The sequence below is a fragment of the Ailuropoda melanoleuca genome, chromosome 2 (genome assembly GCF_002007445.2).
Source record: "Ailuropoda melanoleuca isolate Jingjing chromosome 2, ASM200744v2, whole genome shotgun sequence".
Classification (NCBI taxonomy): Eukaryota; Metazoa; Chordata; class Mammalia; order Carnivora; family Ursidae; genus Ailuropoda; species Ailuropoda melanoleuca.
Genome location: NC_048219.1, coordinates 27,918,906 through 27,941,250, shown reverse-complemented (window position 1 = coordinate 27,941,250; position 22,345 = coordinate 27,918,906). Strand labels below are relative to the sequence as shown.

The following is a 22,345-nucleotide window of genomic DNA, read 5'->3' as shown; positions in this document are numbered from 1 at the left end:
ATCCCACATTGGGCTCCCTGCTCAGCAGAGAGTCTGCTTCTCCCTCTGCCTCTGCCCCTCTCTCCCCCTGCTTATGCTCAGTCTCTCTCAAATAAATAAATAAAAATCTTTAAAAAAAAAAACCATTCATATTTACATACAGTATTTATTAACTACAGTATGTGTATAGAAAAGTATTTTTGGAAGGACAGTTATAGTTATCAAATTATTAACAGTACTTGCCTGTGGGGAATAGGAGTGGAAGCCACCTTTCTTTCTTTTTTTTTTTCTTTAAAGATTTCATTTATTTATTTGACAGAGAGAGAGACAGCCAGCGAGAGAGGGAACACAGGCGGGGGAGTGGGAGAGGAAGAAGCAGGCTCCCTGAGGAGAAGCCCGATGTGGGGCTCGATTCCAGGATTCTGGGATCAGGCCCAGAGCCAAAGGCAGACACTTAATGACTGAGCCACCCAGGCGCCCCAGAAGCCACCTTTCAGTTTCTATACAGCTTGACATCTACTCCCAAATATATAATTCTATAGCATTTAAAATTTTATTTATTTTATTTAAATTTTTTACTTAAATTAAATTCAATTTAGTTAACATATACATATTATTAGTTTCAGAGGTAGAATTCAGTGATTCATCACTTGCATACAACACCCAGTGCTCATTACTTCAAGTTCCCTCCTTAATGCCCATCACCCAGTTATCCCATTCCCCCAATTCTGTAGCATTTCTTTTTTTTATTTTTTATTTTTATTTTTTTATTTTTTTTTTTAAAGATTTTATCTATTTATTTGACAGAGATAGAGACAGCCAGCGAGAGAGGGAACACAAGCAGGGGGAGTGGGAGAGGAAGAAGCAGGCTTCATAGCGGAGGAGCCCGATGTGGGGCTCAATCCCACAACACCGGGATCACGCCCTGAGCCGAAGGCAGACGCTTAACCGCTGTGCCACCCAGGTGCCCCAGCATTTCTTTTTTTTTAAACAAAAACATTTTCCAATTTCTTTTTTAAAAGAGTTAAATTCAGGGGCACCTGGGTGGTTCAGTTGGTGAAGCGTCTGACTCTTGATTTCAGCTCAGGTCATGATCTCAGGGTCATGATACTGAGTCCTGTGTCAGGCTCCATGCTCAATGGGGAGTCTGCTTGAAAGTCCCTCCTCCTTCTGCCCCTCCCCCCTCACACCCTCCCTCTAAAATAAATAAAATCTTAAAAATAAATTAACAGTTAAATTCAGTACACAGGTGAACACATTTCCAAAATTCCATCTTGAACTTAGTCTTTATATAGAAAAACAGCTGGAAAACTATTATTTTGAATACATACGGTTTTTACTGCAGACATGATACACTGCCCATAGTGCCCAGAGCTGAACTGCTGGTTGGGAGAAGTTGCCAAGGAGTGGGAAAAATGCCTTGAAGGATCTAAAAAGGCACAAAGACGTTCATTCAGAACTCAGGCTAGCATCAGGGATATAAGAATTATCTTCAACTTTTTCCACACAGGGTCATTTCCTCACTGAGAAAGATACATTGCTGAGCACATATCAGAAGCTAACGTTTAAGAAACTGCATTTCTGTCAGACACTCTTTACATTCAATATCTCATTTCATCCTCAATCTTGCACACTATCCGAAAGCCTCATTTTACAGACGAGGAAAACTGAGTCTCAGAGACCTTCTAAAAGTGATTTTCCCAAAATCACAGAAATAGGATTTGAACATAAGGTTATTTGACTATAATATTTTATCACTATACCATGGCCTCTACATAGTACAATGAGGACAAGCTTTAAGAGAAGTACTACACCATCACAAGATTACCTGTAAGTCACCAATGCTGTCATCTTACAACTTGAACTTGGCCAATTCTGGATGGTTGCATACTATACAAAAAGAGAAACCAAGATTCTAGTATTGTATTCCATAATTTTTAAAAGGTCAGAATAGGCTTTTTCATGTCATTTATAATTGCATGTATATGAAAAAACAAGTTTTCAAAATATGGGAATGATCACCCAAATTAAGTTATCCCTACCTGCCAAAATATCAATTAGATAACCATTATATATGTAAAACATGAACAAAGACGTGGAAAACAGTGCAATAAAATGGGGCTTCTATTTGAAGATGCAGGATTGAGCATGCATCCACTCCTTTCCTAAATCCCATGAACAGAATAGTACAAATGGTTTAAGATTAAAAAAAGGCAAACATACAAGAACAAAGCAGAAGGAAAATGGTAAATGATTTAATAGCTCTAGCACTGGGGAATGTTAAAAAATGAACCAATTTGAACAGAACCCCCAAGAGACTTAAAAATTCAGCACACCAGGTACTTCAGGAAGTGAGATTAGAGGTAGGACTGAAAACAGGAGGACTGGTTGAAAGTACTAAAGAATCAAGACTCCCAGATCTTCTCTCCCACCCCTAACAACAATTTCTGGACCGGCCAACCTTGTGAACAACTGAGAGTGGGCATACCATGATAAAAACAGGCCATGAAGTGAAAATCTAAATGATAAATGCTGAGAGTCCCCTGTCCTCAACTCTCATCCTCTAGTGGGCTTTCAGACTGCTGGAACCAAGCTTGTAATTTTCAGTCAGGAGAAGCAAAGTTTCTTCCTTAGGTAAATTCCAACCAGCTCAGGACAAAGGATCTAATAACAATGACAATGACTAATCCAGATCACTCCAAGTGAAACCCACAGTTGACAAGCTCTACCCATCTGCATGCAGCTTCCAAACAGCCCCACTCTTAGATATGACTGGACAGGTGAGGATCACCAAATATTTTAAGAAAATCTGTAACATAAAGGAACAAAATAGGGGGAAAAAGCAACTTGTAGGAAACAGAGACCCTGAAGGAAGAGAAAAACTTAAAAAATAAAACAAAACCCAAATTAATCATTAATACTTTTAAAGAGATAGTAGATACAGCAACCAAGGAAAAAGAGTACGATATGGTATAAAAAAAGAAGCACGGAGAACAAAAAAGAGTTCTTGGAAATTAAAAACAGAAATATAAAAATATAAATGCAAAATCCAATAGGAGTGGAAATTTAAAAAGATTTTTTTTAAAAAGGACAAAAAGTGAAATTGGTAAGAAAAAATGAGTCCGCGAAGGCTGACATCTCAGAAAAAAAAAGAGAAGAGGGAAGGTAGGAAAGAAATTTCCCAGAACTAAAGGAAACAAGCTTCCAGAGCAATAAGTAGCCAACACAATAGAAGAAAATAAACCTACATCAAAGCACACTGCTAAGATTTCAAACACGGAGGACAAAGATCTTAAAGGTCCCAAGGGAAAATGGCATGTGGTTTCTTAACAGTGATACCGAGAAATAAGACAAAGAAACAACAGCTTAAAAATTCTGAAGGAAAATATTCCAAAACTAAAATTCTATACCCCCTGCCATGTGACCAATTAAATGTGAAGGTAAAATGGCCTTTTCAAACAGAGAAGGTCTAAAGTTTTCTATTTCATGCATTTCTTCTTAGGAAACTACTAGGTATGATCCAACAGAATAACGGAGTTCATAAAAAAACAGAAGGAATGCAATCCAGAAAATAAGGATTCCAACACCAGAGAGGCAAAGAGAATCCCCAGGATGATAGTAAAGGAATATCCCAAGATGACAGCAGTATGGCAGATACGCAAATAAGCAGACCAGATGGAAGAAAACAGAAGGTTCTAGGAAAGAAGTCTCTGAGAAGCTGAAATGGATATAATGAATTGAATATACTGAAAGAAGATTTATACTCGGAGTGTAGGAAAGCATGTGCATAGGGACAATGAGAAAAAGAATCTTCATTTTCCAGAGTGGGAAAATGAATGAACAGATAATGCCTATTACTGCAAAATCAAGAAGTAGCAACAGATGTTATTTAGAGATATGGAGGTAAATACCAAAAAAAAAAAAAAAAAAAAGCTTAAAAAGGAGCTGAAAGTGGGAAAGAGAACTGGTAAAGCCATATACAACTATTTGCATGTGTAACTTTTATAAAAGAAAAATATCAGAAGGAATGTAACAAAGCGTTACCAAGGTTAGCATCGGATGGTAGGGTATGAGTGATTTAGAATATTTTCTTTAGACTTTTCTATTATATTTCTCATTTTCTACAATGAACACATATTTCTAAAATTCTTATTATCTAGAAAAATCAGTTTCCTGCAAGAAGAGATTATTCCAGAGTTTGTAAAGAGGACTGGTCCTTGTACCAGATCCTGGAGAAGAGCAGTCCTCTGAAGGTCATGGGACATCCAGGGCTGTTTGTCAGATGTCAGGTGGGCTATGATGCCCGCAGCGAAATAGCTGACTTCCATTTCTTTGCTATGGAGCAAGCTGCTAATATGTTTCACCACATCTTCAGTCACCAGCTGGGAAGAGAGTTCTCTAACTTCAGCTATGTTGTTCTATAGGTCAGATGGAGCAGAAAATATCAGGGATAAGAAGACAGAATCAGACACTGGCTCCTCTCCCTCTCCTGCTGCTTAGCTCAGATACAGTCAGAGCACTTAGTCCCATCCTCCTCCCTCTCAGTTTAGCCTAATATCCCACAATCCCACCCCTTGATGATAAGGATGATCAGTAATGACAAATCACTGAGTAAGCACTTACTAAGTGCCAGGCACTGTACTAGACAAAAATGTCTTCTCATCTGCCTTACCTCATTTAATCTTTTTCTTAAAGCTTTATTTGAGAGGGAGAGAGCATGAGCATGCACAGTGGGGAGGGGCAAGGGGAGGGAGGGAGTCTTAAGCAGACTTCACACTGAGCTCAATCCCAGGACCCTGAGATCACAACCTAAGCCGAAATCAAGAGCGAGATGCTCGACCGACTGTGCTACCCAGGAGCCGCTCATTTAATCTTTAACATAGTTGTACAAATAAATAAGTCACTCAGCAAGACTTAACTTATCACAGTTAGTGAACTTGTCAGGTTCACTCCTGCTTTGTTTGTCCCTCCTTTCTACTTTTCTGTGCCTTCCAGATTTCCAATATTAATCATTTAATCCTCTCTACTCTGTTCCAAGTCCTATACGTGCTAGAGATACAAAGGAAAAGACGTCCTTGCTTTCAAGAAGTATACACGATCTAGAATCAAAAGCTCCCATGAGACCTTGTGCTTCTTTTCTAGCACTTACCATAGTCAATCTTAAATTAGAAAACTATTTGTATACCTGTCTACCACCATCTGCCCAGTGTTATAAGACCATCAGCCTGATACATTTCATGTATAGCAAACTGAGGGGACTTAAAGTATGTCTTCATTACTTTTTAAGAATCTTCACCTTTATCTTTTGGAAACAAAGAAAATTTTCAATTATGGATATCCTGATTGAGAGGTAGTATAACAGTATAATCAAATTTCTTTTTTTTTTTTTTTAGATTTATTTATTTTAGGGGGCAGAGGTGGGGAGAGGGAGAGGGAGAGAGAAACTTTAAGCAGACTCCACACCGAGCATGAAGCCGAATACTGGGCTCGATCTCACGACCCTGAGATCACGACCTGAACTGAAGAGTTGGACACTTCACTGACTACACCACCCAGGTGCTCCAAAGAAATTTCTAAAAAATGGATTGCCTTGATAAAAAGGAAGTATAATAAAGTGATTACTATCAGAGGGTCTGGGGCCAGACTGCCTGAGTCTGAATTCTGATTCTGCCTCCTACCACCTAGGTAACATAGAGTAAATGACACTTCTGTGCCTCAGATTCTGTGTCTATAAAATGTAACTAACAATGTGTGGCAGGGTACAGAACAACACAATTTTTCCTATCTCTGTTTGACTTAGCCATGTGACTTCCCTGTTCTTCCCATCAAGGGGTGGTCACCTCCTTTAATCTGGGCTTAACCATGGGCATTTAATAAGACATATACATTTGGTCTTTGTCTCCAATTCTTGAAATCCCTTAGATTTCTTACGTCCCTTGGAATATCCCAGTTTCCCAAGTGATAGGAATAATAGGAGTATCTTTGTTCTAACGAGGCAACTCTTGGCAGGCACCTTAATAGCTTCAGGATAAGGACTAGTTGCAAAAAAAAAACCAAACATTAATTAAAAGCCTGGGACTTTAGGCCCCATACCGTAACCTCTGGGGGATGGGAGAGGAGCTGAAGACTGAATCAATAATCAATTGTGCCTATGTGATGAAACCTCCATAAAAAATCCTAAATGACGGTTTGGAGAACTTCTGAGTTGGTGAATACATCAACGTGCTAGGAGGGTGGTGTGCTCAGAGAGAGTATGGAAGCTCTGTATGTACCCATCCTTCCTGGCCTATGTGTTTCTTCCATTTCACTGTTTCTGAGTTGTATCCTTTATAATAAACCGGTAATAGCAAGTAAAGCAAATAAACTGATAAAAGCAACTGAGTTCTGTGAGCCATTCTAGCAAATTATCAACCTGAGCAGGGGGTTGTGGAAACCCTGACTTTATAGCCAGTCAGTCAGAAGGACGGGTGGCCCAAGACTTAACGACTGGCAACTAAAGTGGGGACAGTCTCATGGGACTGAGTCCTTTAACCTGTGGGATCTGATGATTACTCCAGGTAGTCAGTGTAAGAACCGAACTGAACTGAATTGTAGGATATCCAGTTACTAATGGAGAGTTGGAGAAGTGATTACTGGGTAACACCCCAGAGCACCTAAGGTGCTTTACCCAACGAAACATTAGAAAATGTAACATAAGCAGAGGTTTAAGAAGCACTTGTACAGTGGGACTTGCCTTCTATTGCTGCCCTGAAACTGCCAAATAAAGAAGCCCACGGAGATACAAGGCCCAGGTAACAACCTGCACCAAATGTCACAGCAAGAATCAGGCCATCTTAGAGCATCTAGCCCTAGCTGAGCCACCAGGTGTCAGCAGCAACATGAGTAACTCCACAAGAGACCAGAAGAACTATACAGCTGGCTTCACACTGTTGACCCACAGACTCAAAAGTAAATAAAATGGCTATTGTTTTAGCTATAGTTTGTTCACAGCAACAGATGACTGATATGGTATTACTTTATAGGGAACCATGTGAAGATTAAATGAGTTAATACACAGAAATTCCTTATAAAAGTGCCTAGCATATAGTAGGTGCTACTTAAGAGTTAGTTTTATTAATTTTTTTATTTTAGTAATTAGAATTAACTGAAAGCAAATCACCTTACCCAAAGACCGAGTACTTTGCTTTGTATTGCTGACTCTGAAAAAGTCTGTTAAAAGAATATACAGGTTACTTTATCATGAAGAAAAGAACTTTACATACAAACTCAATCCTGTCTTCCCACCTCCAAGACTTGGATGAAGATTGCCAATCCTTGATTTTCTATAAAGTGACTGCAGGCAGCTGGAGACTCATCTGTAAGATTCCAAAGTGCTTTCAAAGTAAACAAGAGAGTGACATCATCTAAATTCTCCGTAGTCTTTTGTTTTACTATTGCTAGAAGTTCCTAAAAATCAAAGAGACAAAAAGTTAGATGCCCCAGTGACTGACTGGATTTCAATGTAAGAAAAGCAATAGCTGTTATACCACTTAATAGCTTTGTGATCCTTTTCTCTATATATAATGAGTTACACCTAACTCCTAAGGTTTTTATGAGGATTAAAGGGGAAAATAAGTTAAAGTTTAATGAGCACTTAATCTAGTTCTTGGTCCTTGTCAATAAGACTCATAATCAAGTACATATTAGCTACTCCATTATTCATTTACTGAGAATGTTTAGTAAACACCTCCTGGAAATCAAGCACTTATTCAGGTAAGTGAGACAGATAAAAAAAAAAATAGTTGGTTTTTCTCAACTAAATAAAAGAATTTTAAGTTTTGGTAAATGTTCTGAAGGAAACACATAAAAGCCTAACAATTTATTTTATAAAAGGTAGGAAAGGGAAGCCTCCTCGCAAAGGTAAAATGTAAACTGAGACAAATGAGACCAGAAGAGAGAAAGGGTTAAATGAGTTAAGCAAGAAATGGAGACATGGGGGGGCGGTGGCAGAGGGAATGCCAGGCAAGAGAAAAAGTATGCTGTTCTAAGTCACTGGACAGATCAGGATGGCTAGGGGATAACACTAGTACTACAACTGGTATGTCCTAACAGCTTAAAGAAATCATGGGTTCACTTGAATAGAGATTCCAAAATACAATTTCAGATCAGAATATTTCTAGACACAAGTTAAGCCAGTATTCATGCCTTCTTTCAAGCATATTAGGACTGTTATAAGAGAGGGAAAAGATAGGTGTTTTCACTCAGTCACCTAATGAAAAAGTACAGGAAATATAACAGCACTAAATAAATCAGAGTATGTCTATTTTCAAGAGGAATGAGACCACTTCAAAAATTTTACCCAATCAGGAAAGAATGTATCAAAAGAGTTTATCACAAAAATAAAGCTGTGAGAGCCAAGGGAAGTGTAAGAGTGGCACACGATACTGGTAGCAACCATCTAGACGACTAAGGGGGTGAGTGGCAACAAGACAGGGAGCGAGCACGAGAAGCAAGGCTGACCCTGAAAATAGTAACGACTGTGGACAGGCCCATGGTTAGAGGCTTTATATGTTTTACCTTAATGACACTCAAAACAACTGCAAAATATTACACCTATGATAGATGCCTGTTTTTCAGATGATGCCAGTTTTCAGATGAAGAATCTAAGGCACAGAGAAGATAAATAAACTATCTAAAGGTCTTATGACTAGTGGCTGAACATGGCCTGTTTTCACCTAAAGTCTGAATTTTTGGTAACATTACCTAAACTGTTTCTCTGAAAACTACAGTGCTACTCTTCCCTCCGTGTTACTTCAGTACTTGCTCCCTATCTCACTCTATTTCTGTATCTTTGTCTATTCCTATTACCATCCCCAGCAACTCCGTCACACCATCTTGACAAAACTGCTGCCTTAAACACCCACTTGATGCCAGGCCCAAACACCTGAATACTGAAAAAGACTGTGTTTGAGTCTCACTTTCAGTATTTGTCAAAACACTTTAAGAGGGCATTCAACTCTACCTGGGAATTCTACTGTATTTCTCAATGAATTTGCTCCCAAGACTACTCTTCTTTCGTCATTCTCTCTCCTCCCACTTTAATCACCATCTTTTTACTCCTCTGACTTGATCACTTCATCTAGTTTTTCAGAGAACTATCGCTGTTCTTCCTAACAAAATCTCCCAGCCTACCTGTACTTGCATCGATGTATTCCTTTCCCTTCTGCTCTAAAGCCAACATCTTTACTCCTGCTGTACAATTCCAATACACAAAGATTGTCACCAAATTATTTCCCTCTGTCTTGCCTTTGCCATCAACTTCCCCCTTTTTGAAAGAATTATTTTCACAGGCATAAAATACATCTTAATGTAACTGATCTTGGAAAAAAACAACTACTAGCCCATATAGTATCTTCCTTTTTCTTTCTTTCTCATTAAAATATATCAAAAAGTTGCCTCCATTTCTCAGCTCTCATTTGCTCATCACTGTAGTCCGAACAGGTTTTGCTCCACTACTCCACTGACATAATGTAAGCAAGACTAATGACTTTTCTTGCCAAATCCAACTGGCAACTCTGTCCTCATCTCACTCAACCACTCAACAGCATCTGACATAACTGCTCAATTTTTCTTGAAATAATTCTCTTGGATTCTAAGACATCACTCTTTCCTGATTTTCTACTAACTCATTTTGGACACTCCTCTCTTTCCTTTCCTGGCTCCTCCTCCTCTTCTCTTCCAACGTATTCATTTCAGTCCTTTTCTTTTCTCTCTATATATTCCACACTCTTTAGACAGGCACTTGCATCCCATAGCAGAACTGATGACTCAAATTATTCTCTAGCCCTGTCTACCCAATCCTCTAAGCTGTACCCTATATATCAAACTGCCTCTTTGACATCTTAAGCATCTCAGAACTTAACATGTCTAAATCACTCTTGATTTTTTTTTAAAGATTTATTTATTTATTTATTTGACAGAGATAGAGACAGCCAGCGAGAGAGGGAACACAAGCAGGGGGAGTGGGAGAGGAAGAAGCAGGCTCATAGCAGAGGAGCCTGATGTGGGGCTTGATCCCATAACGCCGAGATCACGCCCTGAGCCGAAGGCAGACGCTTAACCGCTATGCCACCCAGGCATCCCATCACTCTTGATTTTTATCCCCCCCAAAATCTGACTAGATACTAGAAACTCATAAGATTTCACATGTAACAGCAATACAAAAGGTAAAGACCTTAGGAATAAATTTAAGAAATACAGAATATCGACATGAAGAAAACACCACCTACTTCTGGAGGACACAAAAGACTGTATAAATGGAATAACATATAGTGTTCTCAGAAGGAAAAATCAGCATCAGGGATGTCAATTCTTCTAATTCAATCTATACATTTAACAAAACCAAAAGAAAACAAAGCTTTTTTGGGAACTAGACAAGCAAAGGGGAACCTGGGTGGCTCAGCTGATTAGGCATCTAACTCTTGGTTTCGGCTTGGGTCATGCTCTCAGAGTCGTGAGATTGAGCCCCATGTCGGGTTCCATGCTCAGCGGGGGAGTCTGCTTGAAATTCCCTCACTCCTCTCCCTCTGCCACTCCCCCTGCTCACAAGCGTGCACACGCTCTTTCTCTCTCTAAAATAAGTAAATAAATAAAATCTTAAAAAAAAAACAACACAAAAACTAGACAACCCAATTCTGGTGTTCACATTAAAAAAACAAAAGATAAAGATAACTAAAAGAAACCCAAGGAAAGATCTTGACTATTAAGGAATTTATAAAGTCACTATATAAAAAGTGTGATATCAGCATATAAATAGACCTACAAATTAACACAGCACAAGTCCAGAAATAGATGTGAACAGATATGGGAATTTAATATATGACAGAGGCAGCAATGCATAACAGCGGAGAAAAGATAATTTGCTCAAGAAAAGGTGCAGAGGCAGACACTGAGTAGAAAAACAGACCCTTACATCTTAAACAAAACAAAACAAAAACAAAACACAAACAAAAAAAGCCCTCCAAGTAAATCAAGTATTTACATGTTAAAAATCATGAGAAATTTTTAGAAATACTTTCAAAATGTGCCAAAGAGAAATAAAATAATAAATTCAACCCTATAAACATTTTAAAGTTACTGCAGGGCAAAATATGCCACAAATAAAGTAAAAACAGTCAAACAGCCAAGTGGGGAAAATACATGTACCTCATATCACAAAGGTCAATTCCTTAATATATAAAGAAATCTTACAAATCAGAAGAAAGCTAGCAACCCAAAGGAAAACGTATCAAGGCCATGAATAAATAGTTCACAGGAAAAATAAACGACTGGGGGCAGGTGGGGGAAAGTATCTCAAGCCTCATCTCAAAATAAGTACAAAATAAAACAACAATGTATGTTTCTTTAGTGAGCAATGTTAGCATAATCATAATGTATACTGATTAAAAATTATGATATACTGAAGTAATGAGCACTGGGTGTTGTACACAACTGATGAAACACTGAGTTCTACCTCTGAAACTAATAATACAGTATATATTAACTAAATTGAATTTGAATTTAAAAATTATGGCATAAATATGTTGGGAAGGGAGGTAATTTGTAAAGATACACGTGGGAGAGCTAAGTTCTTATTTACCACAGCAGCGGAATCACTAGAAAACATCTAAAACTGATAAATCAAGTTAAAAGCACTTTATTTAGAGATGTGGAGGTAGAGACCAGAAGTAGCTCTAAGAGCAGAAAGTAGTTTCTTCTGGGGAGCAGGTCTTACAGATTTTTCATTTTATAAGCCTTTTAGAATTTGACTCTTTAAATTATATGTTCATGGATTTTTAATTGGAAAAAAGAAAGGTCATGAAAGTCACAACACCTACCTTAACTGCCATGAGGAGTTCTTCCTTAAGCTGTGCAGTTTGCTCAGGTGAGAGCTATAAGCAAACAAAAAGTCGAAAGTGAAATACCCAGGGTCTATGAGAGCTCTGTCAAGACCAGAGAGAGAAATCTTGCCTTTAGCGATCACATACCTGCAGGGCGAGAATAGAGGTGATGCTCACTGCCATTGTCTGCATCTTGGGGTTCTCATGTTTACAGAGCCATCTCATGACAAACTTGGCAGCATCAAACCTGAAAAGCAGTATTTTTCTCACAATAAAGTTTTAAACTGTACATAAGGAGAGAGGAAATCACTTGGCCTCCCCAACAAATCCTGTATCTTAGATTTCTAAAGCCTCAGCTATGAAAATCAAGAGCATCTGACAAAAAGAAGATCAGAAGAGAGCAGGCAGATGTTAAGGAAATGCATAGAATTCAAAGATAAGCAGATCTAAGAAAGACTATTTTAAGCAGTGTCTACTATGATGGGTCTGAAAAAAAGAAGTTCCCCCTAGAGGTAGTGATTTGTAATCTGAATTGTAGACAATGCTAAAATGCCACAGCAAACAAATCACTTAGCTAGAGAGTACACGTGCCCTTTTATGGGGGGCAGCTGGTGGTCAGCTCCTATTGATTGCAACTGTAGGAATGAAGACTGAGTTGAGAAAGATCTTCTAACTTTTCAAGAGAAGGTAGAAACAGATTTTATTTTTTAATGAGGAAGACCACCTTTCCTATTGTAATTTAAAAAAGTCAATTCCCTGGGCGCCTGGGTGGCTCAGTCGTTAAGTGTCTGCCTTGGGGCTCAGGGTGTGATCCCAGCGTTCTGGGATCAAGCCCCACATCAGGCTCCTCTGCTGGGAGCCTGCTTCTTCCTCTCCCACTCCCCCTGCCTGTGTTCCCCCTTTCACTGGCTGTCTCTCTGTCAAATAAATAAATAAAATCTTTAAAAAAATAAAAGTCAATTCCCATTTTAAGTACACATCTCAATTAGATTTGAGAATGGCTTAGCCCACAACTCGGCACCAATGTATTACAGGCTTTGTTCATGTTAGCCTTTGCTTAATTTTCCTGCCATTAGCAGCAACTATTATAAACCTTTTTTGAGCTCATCAATCTGGAAGACTACAAAGGCCTCAAGAGGAGCCCTTTTGGAGTCTAGGAAGATGATTTTCTTAATTATTACCAATAAAATAATAAGAATGACTAATGTTTAGAACAGACTCTACTTAAGCTAGGCACTGCCGTAAGTACTTTAAAAACATTACCATGTCTAATCCTCAGAAGAGTCACCACTTTATAAATGAGGAAACTTACACACAAAGATAATGGAAGGGCTAGAAATTGAATCCAAGTATGTTTGACTCTCTGGAGCCCATGTTCTTACCACTCACTACCCTGAACTGGAATCACACTTTGGGAGACATTTGCAAGCACAGCTGACCCTGAACGACACAGGTTTGAACTGGGCCAGTCCACTTATACACAGATTTTTTTCAAAAAATAGACTGGAAGGGGCGCCTGGGTGGCACAGCGGTTAAGCGTCTGCCTTCCGCTCAGGGTGTGATCCCGGTGTTGTGGGATCGAGCCCCACATCAGGCTCTTCCATGATGAGCCTGCTTCTTCCTCTCCCACTCCCCCTTTGTGTCCCCTCTCTCGCTGGCTGTCTCTCTGTCGAATAAATAAATAAAATCTTAAAAAAAAAAAAAAAAGACTGGAAAATTTTTTGGAGATTTGTGACAATTTGGAAAAACCCAGACAAACCACATAGTCTAGAAACATCAAAAAAATTAAGAAAAAGGTATTTATAAATACATAAAATATATGTAGATACTAGGTTGTAGTTTCTTTTACTATTTATAACCATAAAATATACACACATCTACTGCAAAAGGTTAAGATTAATCGAAACTTATACAAACACTGACCATACATGGCACCATTCAGTCAAGAGAAATGTAAACATAAAGATGCAGTATTAAATGATAACAGTATAAAATTAACTGCAGTACATACTATATAACTGTAATTATCTCACAGCCACCTCCTGTCAATACAGGGGTGAGCTCAAGCGTTGTGAGTGAATACTCACAATACTTAAAACGCCATGCAAAACTAATCACTCCATATAAGCAGTTCATCTTTCCAGTAAATTGCAAAGTAAAAAGTAATCTCTTAACAGTTCTCCCATATTCTTCATTGTGTTTAGTGAAATACCGTAAACCTTGAGTAACACCATGGGGGGGGCACACATAAAGTGTCACCAGTGATGCTGGAAGTGCTCCCAAGAAGCAGTGAAAAGTCATGACATTACAAGAAAAAGCTGACTGCCTGATATCTACTGTAGACTGAGGTGTGCAGCTGTGGGTATCCATCATCTCAAGACAAATAAATCCAGTATAAAGATGATTGTAAAAAAGAAAAGAAAAGGAAATTTGTGAAATTGTTGTTGCAGCTATGCCAGCAGGCATGAAAACCTTGCACTTTCTGCAAAACACCTTTTTATCTCATTGAAAATGCAGCTTTTATGTGGGTACAGGATTGCTGTAAGAAAGGCATGCTTACAGACTTTAATATGACTCGACAAAAAGTGAAGTCATTATATGACAAGTTAAAGCAAAAAGAAGGTGAAGAATCTAAAACTACAAAATTCAATGCCAGCAAAGGATGGTCGGATAATTGAGAAAGAGGTTTGAATTAAAAAATGTTGAGATAACAGGAGAAGCAGCTTCTGCCAATCAAGAGGCAGCAGATGAGTTGCCAGACACTATTAAGACAATCTTGGAGGACAAGAGATCTACCTGAACATTGGGGCGCCTGGGTGGCATAGCGGTTAAGCGTCTGCCTTCGGCTCAGGGCGTGATCCCAGCGTTGTGGGATCGAGCCCCACATCAGGCTCCTCTGCTATGAGCCTGCTTCTTCCTCTCCCGCTCCCCCTGCTTGTGTTCCCTCTCTCGCTGGCTGTCTCTATCTCTGTCAAATAAATAAATAAAATCNAAAAACTTTAAAAAAAAAAAAAAAAAAGAGAGATCTACCTGAACAAGTTTCTAATGTAGATGGAAGTGCCCCATGGGGGGGGGGAGCCACAAAGGACATTTATTAGTAAAAGAGAAGCGAGCATCAGGAATTAAGGCAGGAAGGGATAGGCTGGCTAACTCTACTGGTTTGTGAAAATACAGTTAGCTTTATGGTAAGAACCGCCCTTATCTATAAAGCTGCTAATCCCCAAGACTTGAAGGGTAAAGATCAACACTGGCTGCTAGTCTTCTGGTTGTACAAGAAGGCTTGGACAAGAATCCTTTTCTGGTGGCGCCTGGGTGGATCAGTTGGTTAAGTGCCTGTCTTCGGCTCAGGTCATGGTCCCGGGGTCCCTGGATTGAGCCCCAAATCAGGCTCCCTGCTCAGTGGGGAGTCTGCTTCTCCCTCTCCTTCTGTCTGCCACTCCACTCGCTTGTGCGTGCGCGTGCTCTCTCTGTCAAATAAATAAATAAATATTTTTAAAAATCTTTTTTAAAAAATCCCTTTTCTGGATTGGTTCCATCAATACTTTGTCCCTGAAGTCAGGAAGTATCCTGCCAGTAAAGGACTGCCTTTTTTTTTTTTTCATTTTTAAATTTTTCTTTTAATTCTAGTTAGTTAACATACAGTGCAATACTGGTTTAGGACTGCCTTTTAAAATTCTTTTGATATTGGATAATGCCCCCTGGCCACCCACAATCTCATGAATTCAACACTGAAGACACTAAAGTGGTCTATTTGCCTCCAAACACAGTGTCTAATTCAGTCTTTAGATCAGGGGGTGATAGGGACCCTTAAGGCTCATTACACACAGTAGTCTATGGAAAGGACTGTCAATGCTATGGAAGAGAATCCTGACAGAGAGAAAGTCTGGAAGGATTACACCACTGAAGATGCCAAAAGCCATAAAAGCCATCAAGCCTGAAACAATAAATTTCTGCTGAAGAAAACTGTGTCCAGATGCTGTGCGTGACTTCGCAGGACTTGTAACAAAGCCAATCAAGGAAATCATGAAAGAGATTGTAGATATGGCCAAAAAAAGGTGGAGGGTGAAGAGTTTCAAGATACGGATCTTGGAGAAATTCAAGAGCTAATACACCCCACACCGGAGGAATTAACAGATGTCAAGTTGAGGGAGATGAGCACTTCCAAACCAGTGCCCGACAATGAGAAGACAACGTAGAAGAAGCAGTGCCAGAAAAATAAACTGACATTAGATAATCTGGCAGAAGGGTCCCGATTATTCAAAACTGCTTTTGACTTCTTTTATAACATGGACACTTCTCTGAAACTAAAGCATATGGTAGAAGAAGGATTGGTACTATATAGAAATAGTTTTAGAGAAATGAAAAAGCAAAGAAATCAGACAGATATGATGATGTATTTCTGTCATTCCCCTTCTACTTCTCCCCCTCCTCCACCTCTTCCACCCCAAGACAGCAAGATTAACCGCTCTGCTTCCTCCTCAGCCTCCTCCACATGAGAACAATGAGGATAAAGGCCTTTATGATGATCCACTTCCACTTAATGAACAGTAAGAAACTGTCGTGCTTACAGTTAATAAACATATCTGTTGTTTATGTATCTTCATGAGGACATCTAATACAGCAAGAATGTATGAGATGTTTCTGTGTCGTCGTCATCACCATCGCCTAAGTATTCATGATGCAGAACATCACACTCAAGACTTGGAAGTGGACGGCCTATCCTCATCTGGCATAAAGTAAGTGATAACATAAAATAATGTGTTAGTTTTCTTATAGCTTATAACTTTGCTTTCAAAGAATTACATTACCATACAGTATGCCTTTCTGTCAGAATTGGAGAAACTGCATATCAGCCTATCATCACAGGTAAGTAGTTTTATTTTTTAATGTAACAACGTTTCCAATATTGTATTATAAATATGACTGTTATACTGTACGCCATAAAAATTTCATAGCGATTCATTCATTAGTGTAAGGCTAGGCTACCATGAGGCAATTCTATTGATTATACAATACTACCATAAAGCAATCATATTGCTGCTGCTTCTTCAGTATTGGTGCGTGAATATATCTGTGTGTGTGTGTGTGTGTGTGTGTATATATATATCTGCATTTTTTTTTTGAGACAGAGTGTGTGCACATGTTCACTCAGGGCGGAGCATGACAGAGCCACAACCCCAAGATCATGACCTGAGCCAAAATTAAGAGGCGCCTAACTGACTGAGCTACCCAGGTGCCCTGTAAATAACTATTTTTTTTTAAAGATTTTATTTATTTATTGGACAGAGACAGACACAGTGAGAGAAGGAATACCAGCAGGGGGAGTGGGAGAGGGAGAAGCAGGTTTCCCACTGAGCAAGGAGCCTGATGCAGGCCTGGACTCCTGGACCCTGGGATCATGACCTCAGCTGAAGGCAGATGCTTAACGAGTAAGATACCCAGGCGCCTCTGTAAGTATAAGTATTTCTTTTTCACGTTATCTTTTCTTTCTTTCTTTCTAAGTAAACTCCACCCCCAACATGGAGATGGAGCTCATGACCATGAGATCAAGAGTCACATGCTCTAGTAACTGAGCCAGGCAGGTGCCCCACATTATCTTTTCTTTCTTTCTTTTCTTTTTTTTTTTTTTGTAAAGATTTATTTAGAGAGAGTGCGCAAGCAGGAGGAGGGGCAGAGAGAGACAGAGGAGGAAGGAGAGAAACAGACTTCCGCTGACTGCAGAGCCTGACACTGGATCTCACAACCCTGAGATCATGACCTGAGCCGAAATCAAGAGTTAGACACTTAACCAACTGAGCCACCCAGGCGCCCCTACCTTTTCATTTTTGATATCTAGTCTTTGTAATACAAACAACATCTACAGTGTTTTGTAGGATATAAGATGATATTGATGTAGGTACTGACAGACGATTCACCTTATAAACAGATAATGTAAGCTTTTGGTATTGATAAATACAGTACAGTATTATGAATGTATTGTATTTTCTCTTCTTTATGGTTTTCTTAATAACATTTTCTTTTCTCTAGGTTACTTTATTGTAGAATACAGTATATAATAATACTTAACATAAAAAATATGTGTTAATTGTTTATCACTAAGGCTTTCCAGTCAACAACAGGCTATGAGTAGTTAAGTTTTTGGTGACTCAAAAGTTACACATGCATTTTTGACTGCGTGGGGTGGCAGTGGGGGGGTCAGTGTCCCTAATCCCCACATTGTGCAAGGATTATCCGTAGGGTACTCCAGATCACCTGTGGCAGATGCTCAACAAAACATTCTCCTCAAACACCTTAGCCCAGCGTTAATCAAACCCTTGCTAAAAAGCTAATAACCAAAAGCCAACAATGTTCAGAGTAACAGTGGTCAACAAGCCAAAATCAGGTGACCAAGTTTTATACTTGCCTGTCAAATGGAACATCCACAAGAATCCTGGAATTAGTTAAGGAGAGAAGACAATTCTTCTGTAACTTTAAGGGAATAAAGAAAAATAATTTTGAGCAAAGGTATATCCCATTCTAAATAAAGATTTTAAGCACATGGAAGGTGCTACCAACAAGCTTTTCTTACTGAGAACTCACTGTGTACCTGGTCCTCTCCAAGTTCTTCATTTAATCTTACTCTGTCACGTTCATCTCTGCCTAAAGAATAATCCTCTCCCACATTTTTTGGCAAAGCAGGGGGTCTCTTCCCCCTGAACCCTAGTGGCCTGCCTGTGTGTCAATCCAAATCAATTACTTGAAGCCTCATCCACAGATGTCCTTACAGATCTCATAACTAACTCTGTGATAGAGCTATACTTGCAACCTAAGACTGGCAGGGGTTAAAGAGCCTTTACAGATAGGAAAGTAAGAGAAGGCCTCCTGAGAAAGCTGCAGGAATACAAAATATACCATCTCTTTGAAAGGCCATGAGTAGGCCAGTCTGACTGAAGAACAGTGTATGAGGCAGGGGCAGCAAGCCTGAAATGCCAACAGGAACTAGGCAGTAACATAAACAAAGTGAAGAGGGCTGAGTGTGACACAGCAGAGCAGTGGTGGGAATTATGAACAAGTGGAGAATTCATGTCCTTTTATAGGGGCAGTTGCTACTCCAACTGATGGCTTCCATGAAGGGATTAACACCAAACTGTGAAAGAGCTTCCAACTTTTCAAGAGAAAGTGGAAATGCAGATTTTTTTTTTTTTTAAGTGAGGAAAGACCACCTTCCTTATGATACAGCTGTATAACCACTACCATCCACCACCTTAAATTGAGATAAAAAAAATTGGGGTGCCTGGGTGGCACAGAGGTTAAGCGTCTGCCTTCGGCTCAGGGCGTGATCCCGGTGTTGTGGGATCGAGCCCCACATCAGGCTCCTCCTCTATGAGCCTGCTTCTTCCTCTCCCACTCCCCCTGCTTGTGTTCCCTCTCTCGCTGGCTGTCTCTATCTCTGTCGAATACATAAATAAAATCTTTAAAAAAAAAAAAATTTCATCACCCCAAAGAGTTTTACTGTACCACCTTCTAGTCAATCCCAACCTCAGAAACCCCAACCCCAGAAAATTACATTGTTATNTATTTTATCACCCCAAAGAGTTTTACTGTACCACCTTCTAGTCAATCCCAACCTCAGAAACCCCAACCCCAGAAAATTACATTGTTATTAGAGATTAATCTCTTCTAAAGTTTCACATAAATAGAATCATATAATATCTACTCCTCTGTGTCTGGCTTATTTTGCTCAGCATATAATGTTTTTGAGATCCGTCCATGTCGCATGTAGCAGTACTTTATTCCTTTATATTGCCAAATAGGAATTTATTATGTGAATAGACCACAATTTCTTTATTCACCTGCTGTTTAACAATAGAAAGGTTTTCAGTTTTAGGAGATGTATCATGAATAAAGATATTATGAACATTCATGTAAAAGTCTTTGTATGAATAGATGATTTCAATCCTTCAGGAGTGGAAAGACTAGGTAGTAAAGAAGGTGTATGTCTAACTTTGAAAGAAACTACCAGACTGCTGAACTGGTAGTTGTATCATTTTACATTCTCAACATCTATATATGAGAATTTCAGTTGCTCCACACCCTTGCTAACACTTTGTATTGTCAGTCTTTTAATTTCAAACAATCTAGAGGGTGTGTAGTAGTATTTAGGTATGCAGTGGTAATTCAACGTGGTCTTTAATTTGCATCTCCCTTATGACTAAAAACACTGAGCATCTTTTCACATGCTCATCTGTCATCTGCTTAATCCTCTTCAGTAAAGTGCTCAAATCATTTGCCTTTTTAAAAAATGGGTTTGTCTTGGGGCGCCTGGGTGGCACAGCGGTTAAGCGTCTGCCTTCGGCTCAGGGCGTGATCCCGGCGTTATGGGATCGAGCCCCACATCAGGCTCCTCCGCTATGAGCCTGCCTCTTCCTCTCCCACTCCCCCTGCTTGTGTTCCCTTTCTCGCTGGCTGTCTCTATCTCTGTCGAATAAATAAATAAAAAAAAAATCTTTAAAAAAAATAAAAATAAAAATTAAAAAATGGGTTTGTCTTATGCTACTAAGAGTTCTTTATATTCTCTATAAAAGTTTTCTCATATATACAAAATAAACATTTTCCCCATTCCATGGCTTACCCTTTTCAATTTGTGTATGTGTGTGTGCATGTGAGAAGCCTTTAATTTTGATGAATTCTAATTTATTTTTTTTCTTTCACGACATGTGCTTTTTGTATCCTAAGAAGACTTTGCCTACTCCAAGGTCACAAATAATTTTGTCCTGTTTTCTTCTAGAAGTTTTATGGTTTTCAGCTTTTATATTTAGATCTATGATTCAATTCAACTTTTTTTTTCCAATTCAATTTTCACATATGATGTTAAGCCTGTAAGGAAGTACTGAAGTGTTAATAGTACATGGATTTCTGGGTCAATGGTTTCTAAAAAAAATTTTTTAAATTTAAACCCAATTGCTAATCCAAATTTGCTACTTTTTTCTATAACAAACATAAACTCCTTATCTATTCCCTTTCTTTCAGGGAGGATGAAAAATTGAAACAAAATAATACCAATACTAATAATAGCTAATACTAACTAGTACTAATAATTTTTTTCATGTTATTTGTCCTAAGGAAAGAAGCAGTCAAGTATTCAATTCAAATTACCTGCTGGTAATGGGGGAAATTTTTCAGAGCCTTGAAAAGCAGACAGGTGACCTCTGACAACAGACGAACAGGCATTCCCCTGGCCAGGCCCTGGCGTGTTAAGTTGAGGGCGCAAGCACTGGCTGTGAACTGCACTGGCAAATCCAATGGATGATTCCTCATTCCTACAGCCACAAGCTGAAGATGAACTTGTTTTTAGTGGCATATAACAACATGAGCATTTTTTTTAATACTGTCTTGTTTTCGTGTTAGTTGGCAAAAATATTTGCTCATTGGCACAGAAAGTAACAGATTTTTTTCTATTCTAAGCATTTATTTTTTAGGACAACAGCAATACCTTCTCATCCAAATGAAGCCATTAATGAAATGTGTGACTTTAGGCAAGTCACTTTCCTTCTCTGGACTTCCAGCTCCTCCATGATTAATAATCATTTACTGAACCTCACTCCATACAAGGCATTGTGATAAGCACTACAGGACACAAACATGAATTACTTACACCTTATTCCTTAGCATAAAGCCTTGTGAGAAAAATACGGTTTGTAAACAAAGAACATTGTGAGGGATATCAAAGCATGAAACTGGAAAAAAAAAAAAGCACTATAAACGTATATATAAAGTGCTACCTAAGGTAGTTGTGGAGGGAGCATTCATTTCTGGAATGGATCAGAATTCTTCATTCAGACAGCACATTCAGACAAGGTCTCAGATAAGATTTGGACAGAAGGAGGTGGAGATAAGGATGGAATGAAAAGAGGATTCCTAAGGAATGGAAATGTGATAAGGAAATACACAAAACAGACAAAAGGGTGGGATGAATCCACCAACAGAGGAAAAAAATTTTTGAATTTAACAGAATTTGGAAGAATTTGAAATCTGCAAACATTAGAAAGTTCATCAGAAGACAGACTGTGGAAGACCTACAACACAAATGTAACATGAAGGTGTTGTACTAAGCTTAGGCCACACCTGCACTAACATTCAGGGGACAGTGCAATCTGTTCTATCTCTATCTACCTCAGAAACCAGTCTGCTGATACTGGCATGAACCATGATTTTAAGAGACCAGAGCTTCTCACTCTGGCAGGTGCATGAAGTAATAAAGCCCAGAGACAGACCTGGGACATACTTCCACTATGGAAAATGACTTTTTTCTATATTGCCAAATTGTTCCTAGGATTTCACTGGATTGCCATCATCCATTAAATATGTAGAAATAATTTTTTTAAAAACCCCATAAAACATGATTTTCAAAAATCACAGAATCTTAAATATGAAAAGGATTTTTAGAATATCTAATTCAATCTCCTCATTACAAATGGGAAACAAAGGTCTAGAGCTTTTTTTACTTTATACAGCGCTGCTTTTAAGTT

General features: G+C 38.8%; 1 protein-coding gene across 9 annotated transcripts in view; it reads right to left on the bottom strand.

Moving 5' to 3' along the window:
* Window positions 1–22,345, bottom strand: part of ZYG11A (zyg-11 family member A, cell cycle regulator) — a 100,292-nt gene that overhangs the window by 28,652 nt on the left and 49,295 nt on the right. For 7 of the 9 annotated variants that reach the window (XR_004623079.1, XR_004623080.1, XM_034652796.1 and 4 more), the window contains 9 exons: window positions 20,973–21,149; window positions 18,241–18,305; window positions 11,985–12,084; window positions 11,835–11,888; window positions 7,264–7,425; window positions 7,144–7,188; window positions 4,203–4,397; window positions 1,808–1,869; window positions 1,311–1,408 (listed from right to left, as the gene is read on the bottom strand). Coding sequence is in view for 7 of the 9 variants with exons in the window: in XM_034652796.1 (XP_034508687.1) it covers window positions 1,311–1,408; window positions 1,808–1,869; window positions 4,203–4,397; window positions 7,144–7,188; window positions 7,264–7,425; window positions 11,835–11,888; window positions 11,985–12,084; window positions 18,241–18,305; window positions 20,973–21,149 (958 nt within the window). In the remaining 2 variants the exon portion in view is untranslated. The remainder of the gene's footprint in view (window positions 1–1,310; window positions 1,409–1,807; window positions 1,870–4,202; window positions 4,398–7,143; window positions 7,189–7,263; window positions 7,426–11,834; window positions 11,889–11,984; window positions 12,085–18,240; window positions 18,306–20,972; window positions 21,150–22,345) is intronic. The other 2 variants (XM_034652806.1, XM_034652802.1) reach the window with 2 other exon arrangements.